This window comes from Triticum dicoccoides, chromosome 6A (assembly GCF_002162155.2).
Source record: "Triticum dicoccoides isolate Atlit2015 ecotype Zavitan chromosome 6A, WEW_v2.0, whole genome shotgun sequence".
NCBI classification, from domain to species: Eukaryota; Viridiplantae; Streptophyta; class Magnoliopsida; order Poales; family Poaceae; genus Triticum; species Triticum dicoccoides.
In genome coordinates, this window is record NC_041390.1 from 434,551,806 (window position 1) to 434,557,894 (window position 6,089).

Consider the following 6,089-nt stretch of genomic DNA (forward strand, 5'->3'; position numbering starts at 1 on the left):
CTGACTTTTTTGTGATCGGATGTATATAGACATGTTTCACAAATATAAGATGTTCTGACTTTTTTGTGATCGATGTATATATACATGTTTTAGCGTGTTTGTTCACCCATTCAATCCGTATGTAGTCCATAGTAAAATAACCAAAACATCTTATGTCTATGAATGGAGGGAATAATATATTGTACAATATGTTGTATTGCCAAGTGGAATACATAAGAAAATGTTGGTTTATCAAGTTATGTGACGTGGATAAGGACAATGAATATTGCTATACCAGAGGAATATGTGTAAAAATCACTCGGGTTTACATAAGAAATTGTTGGAAGTGCCACCGCAATTTGCTTTGACTGGAAGACCGATATATAATTTCTTTTTATTATTATATAGATGGAAGACTAATATAATACAGTAATAAATAAATGTACGAAAGCATAAACAAGACTAATTGACCTTCGGACCCAAAAGGAATCAAGGACAATGGAGCACGCTACATTCATTTAATCCGATCACCACAATATTTCAAGGCTCGCTCCCCAAATCAGCTTTTGCTAGAAATGCTTGCTTGGTTCCTACAGCAACTAAGCATCCTCATGATTGTCCTCCATCTCTTCATCATCAGCCACTAACTGCACCATGCCACCAGCACCAATGAGCTCCATTTGTTGTACCAGCTGCTGCAGACCCTCCGCGGGTATCCCTTGGAATCTCAGGAACGCGTCAAACAGTGATGAATTGTCGAGTTCCATCCTGTGGTCAGGTGTGTGCTGCTGATTAAAGCGGCCTGGGAGCTTTGAAGTGCTGTCGTAGCATTCCCCGCAAAGGTCGAATCCAATTGCCTCTGTGCAATCCTTGCATTTGTATCGCTTGCCTCGTATCGGATAGACCTGCAAAGCATTCATCAGTCCAATTTTGCCCAAAAGGATCAGAGTAACTCAAGACATGGGAAATGAAGCTAGGATACATGGATGCCTATCAATACCTCCCACTATGATTTGCATAAGTTTTTTCTTTTGTATGTAACAAGATATTAGAAGAAGGTTTAAGAGACCACAAAGGTTGCTAATGTTGGTTACTGAACAGTGAGCACATAAATTTAAAAATTGGAATGAAAACAATACTAATGTTGCAACCAAATTTCTAGTTATTCGTCAACCCGCACTTGAATTAGGAACTACCTTTCATATTAGAGCAATATCTTCAAATAAAAGGTAAAACTGTGTTTATGGAGTATTAAAAAAACGTTATAAAACAGATACTGGAGCACAAATTTATTAATGGAATGGGAAAATTCATTAAAAAGACTAATTGGGAATAGGTGCTAACACTAGATGGGCTACCTGGATAGGCTTTTTATTCGTTGGGTAACTTGATGGAAGATTTACACAATAACACCAAGAGGACAACAAAATGAAGATGCATACTCAGCAAATCATTTCAAAATTCTTAAGTTCAAGAAATCATTTTATCTACCAATGGTGGCTCCATTGGTACGGTTTATCAACTGAATGTATGCCAGCTTGACTAATTACTAGCAAGGTTATGGACTTTCTAATTTGTACAACTTGAACATACCCCGCATGAGTCACATCCAACTCCAATGTGAACATTTGATAAGTCTAGAGTCTTCTGTACAAAAGTTCCCTTCTTGCATGAAGTACCTGAACCACACAAAACACAGGAATCATGTACAAAAAAATGGATCAGGCATGTGCTTCATTTCATAACATAATTTACAAAGATGTCAAGTTGCACTTCATGAAGGTTAAGTAATTCTGTGACTCAAGGATAAAACTCAAAGTTTTTGAAACATTTAAATTGAGTTCTCAAATGTGAGAGCATGGAAGCATTTGATGGATGGGAGCACCAGATATTCTCCCATTATCTATATCTATCATTATATTTGAAACATGCAGCTGAACTTATGTCTGATTAGGGACCACAGTTTGTGGTAGAAATTGCCCACACAGCTTGAAACAGCAACAGGTACAGGGGTTCGACACCACAGGGGTGCGAGTAGGCCTCTGCTACTGTTTTGTTTCAACAATCTAGCATAATTGTATATGGGATCTAATTATTTCTTTTAGTTCTTCAGAAATTTGTAGGGTACAGTGTACATGGGTAGTTTTGGGTTTTCTTTTTTGTTAATGTTCACATGATATGTGTCTACAATCCTAAAAAATTCAGATCCAAATTCGAATTACACATCACAAAACAAAAAAGACAAATCAAGGTGTGAATAGTGTAGTTTCTGCGTTTGTCTTTTTGTGATACTATTCATGTTGGATTTGTCTTTTTAGTTTCACCATGTGCATTTCAAATTTGGATCTGACTTTTTTAAGGGTTGTAGATACAGAATAACCTATATAACCAATGACCAACTGTAATAGTTCTTGACATATCAGTAACCACACCATGCTTCTCAGTGTGCACAAAATTAACGACATTGACTAATGCCGGAAATCCCTCCTAAATGAATATTTTGAAGACTAAATCAACAATACATGGAAGTAGATCATTATATGAAGTATCGCTAAAACAAACTAGATACTCCTTCAATTTTTATTTCAATGAGTTCCTGACACACACTATAAAAGTGTATTTCATATTAACACAACTATGTTAAGGTTAATGTTTGTTGATCAATTAAGTGACAACACAACAGTTGAAGGTAAAATAAGGCACTGCTAAAAACAAGTGCAAGTAGCCAACAAACAAAAATTAATAGCGGACGAAAACTGTCAATATGGATACCTCCGGACAAACAAATCAACTTAAAAGTGTGCATTCACATTTAGCTAACAGAGTAAGTCAAACACCAATTTCACAATTAGCATGATGAACTTGATGCACAGCATTATGTTGTTAAGGTAGAGAGCTATATGATATGTGAGTCTGAGCTACACAAAAAAAGGCTTACTTGAAGATGATCCTTCAGGATTGCATTGGCTATTCTCAAGCTGAAGTTTCTTGCGTCTTGATTCATATTCTGCTGGAAAATATTCTTCCAGAAAGTGGTCAAGATCTAAACAAACATTAGGAAAATCTCCAGGATGAAGACCTCCACAGACTTGACATTTCAATGCTTCATCACCCACGGAAGGCAAACAAGATATGCAATACACTTTTCACAAAACCAAAGATAAGTCAGTTTATATAAAGAAAAGAAAACTACAAAAATTGGCCAACCCTTCTTATTCTAAATTTAGAGCTTACCATGACCACAGTTAAGAACAGCAGGTTGATACAGCAGCTCCTTGCAGATAGGACAAGACACATCATCTAACTTTATTTTCATTGAATGTTCGTTCATAGTATTGTCATCAACTGAGACTTCTCCTGGAGGTCCAGTTTTGCCATCTTCAAGCTTGTTGCCCCAATCTTCTCCATTTTCTTGAAAAAGTGCAAAGGCTTATGCATACAGAACTATACTGGGGAAGATGTCATTGCAATTTGCAATTACATAAAAAGAATTCTTACCACCATTATTGTTCTTGGAGTTTAAGAACTCGATGATTTGTGGAGAAAAGGTATCCACACTCCTCTCTTGCTCTGAATTGTAACCCAATTAGAGCATAATAATATTTCATAATTCATAACAAGCAAAAAACGAGGAATACTAATTAAAATAAGGGAAACTAGTGTTTGGTGGAAAGTAACTTAATTTACAATTGAAACCTGATGGTAGAAGAAATAGGTTCAAACTTAAAAATTGATAGACATCTAAATGGCAGGGAATGTGAATTTCAAGGGCTGCTGTACATATGATTGTTAATACCTCTACACAATCAATACCCATGAGACTTAAACCCTAAAGTGATGTTTCTCCCCTATCCTTCAATATGTCCCGGTGATCTTGCAGAGAAATCTCCATCTCTCGAAACCAGCAACCTCTTTTGCATCAACGCTCACGTTGCCGATTAGGCACAAGTGCAGGCATAGTGAGGGACAGTCCAAACCAAAGCCAACAGCTCAAACATGTTCACCTTATACCTCCACCAGGTTCCCATCCTATCTTGACCGAGCAATTTGGGTATGATGGATATGAAAACAACTTGTGGAGTGTATTCTAGTTTGGTAGAACTGGTGGTATGCTTGCATTCTGGATGTCATTTCCCACACAAATTTGGAAGAAAATAACTTTATATCAAAACAACTCCCAGCATGATTTCTTAACTGATAACTAGTTCTGATATGACAAATGGGTTCCGTGCTTTGGGCATTGAGCACTCACCTAGTACTTCCATTTCCCTCTTTTTGTATTCCACGGGTTCAAGCTTTAAAAGCAAGTGATGGAGGAGTTGGCAGATACTTGGGAAATGAGTATACGGTTGCCTGCATATTGCACAATGGGATTCCCGGGCGTAATGCATAGCCTTATGGACGCACCAGAAACATGACATATGACCACATGCTGCACCAATAAACGCCAAATGAGATTCAAAAATATACCACACTGGTTTTAGATCATCATAAACAGCAAAACCTTACCAATAACAACTGGTTTATACAGAAGCTCCCTGCAAGACATATTGAAAAAGCATACGAGATTATTAGCACATTTGCGCAGAATCGAAGCCAATCCAATGCTCATCAAAGAGAAAAAGGTAAGTAACCTGAATAATTAGAACTTTAAAAGTAAGTGGCAGCATGTTGTTTCACCACACCATCAGGCATCTACCGCAATAAGAGTTATAAATCAATTTATTTGTGTTTTCTTAATGTCAAGTGGGGTGTGGAATTAAGCCGACACAAATCAATTAAGCCTCACATAGTGCCGTGGCCACCCAAATGTGGCAACACTTGGTGATCGGTATTGCTAGATAGATTAGATATAGTCACGAGTTTCTGGCACCGAACATCGAGGAGGACGAGTACAGTAGGACCCAATTCGCATCGGATCAAGACGAGGGACGCGCAATAAGCAGCCAAGCAGGCGTATCCACAACCCACGCGGGAGATTATTCGGCCCGCCATGGCCACGCCAACGGAGAGGAGGAGAAAGGTGGCGTGTAAACTCACAGGCATACGCAGCACTGGAACCGCGGGTCCTCCAGATCGTCGAAGCCAGCTCCACCGGCGGCGGCGGCGGCGGAGGCCTCCTCCTTCTTCTCCGTGGGGTGGCTCGAGCTGCTGTCGTCGGAGGCCATCCTCCGCCTCGGTGGAAGTGGAACGCGGATGGGGATTCTGCAGGTGCCGGGGGGGTGAGCAGCCAAGATGCGATGACTATGCGAGTGCCGAGTGCGCGAGAAAAGGACGGGGAGGAAGGGGCCGAGCCGCACCCCGCGGTTTGGGCCTTGGGGACGAAGGAAGGAACTGACCATTCACGCTCCGTGTCCGGTTCGTCCGGTCGCGTTCGGGTGCCGTGTTTTAGTGCGTCCAGTCTACCCACAAAACCATATCCTTCCCAATTTGTACTCCGTATTATTTTTTTTAGGTAAATGCCGCTTTATTTTAACTAGGAAACATGCCCGTGCATTGCAACAGGAGAAACAATCCACCCACATGACCATATTCACATGACCATATAATTTTTGAACGCATGACACAATATCCTATCAACTCAGATGAAATCAAAAGATAAAATGAGCAAAGCTAAAGGATTAACATACATCTCCAGTAACAATATTAATTGTGCAAAGCAAAAAAGGGTAGCTATGTATCAATAGATTTAGCTTGATGCCACATCAATTCACATGTTTGAAGTTTGATCCTCAAATTGACCAATCTCGAAAATATTTTGTTGTTGAATAAATATGAACCAAAGGAATTAAACGTATAAAATAATTCTAACCAATTAAGAATCTACAATTGACACATAATCGTGGTGCTAATAGCAGAATGACCATTTTCTTAAACAAATTTTAGAACCAAAGATTAATGGGAAACTTCTGGCTTCTGAGATAATGGAACTCGGTCTTCTCATACTGCTCAAGTACATCCTTACCTTCTCATTTAGGACCTGAAAGCTGAAAAGAAGCAAAAAAGAAAGTCAAATTTGTGGTCACTGGAAACATTTACAATGTAAACCAAAAATATAGTGTTCCCATGACTACCTTATTAGAGAACCTGTATATATTTGAAGGTGTGTC

The 6,089-nt window shown here is 39.1% G+C and overlaps 1 protein-coding gene across 1 annotated transcript; it reads right to left on the reverse strand.

The window, feature by feature from the left end:
• Positions 1-357: 357 nt before the first annotated feature.
• Positions 358-5,305, reverse strand: LOC119317147 (E3 ubiquitin-protein ligase PRT1-like). The gene is made up of 8 exons (XM_037591556.1): positions 5,020-5,305; positions 4,489-4,517; positions 4,232-4,411; positions 3,478-3,549; positions 3,214-3,390; positions 2,918-3,121; positions 1,573-1,658; positions 358-884 (listed from the first exon to the last, which is right to left on the reverse strand). The coding sequence occupies exons 1-8, from the start codon at positions 5,145-5,147 to the stop codon at positions 579-581; spliced, it is 1,182 nt and encodes a 393-aa protein (XP_037447453.1). The 5' UTR covers positions 5,148-5,305; the 3' UTR covers positions 358-578.
• Between the last annotated feature and the right edge of the window lie 784 nt (positions 5,306-6,089).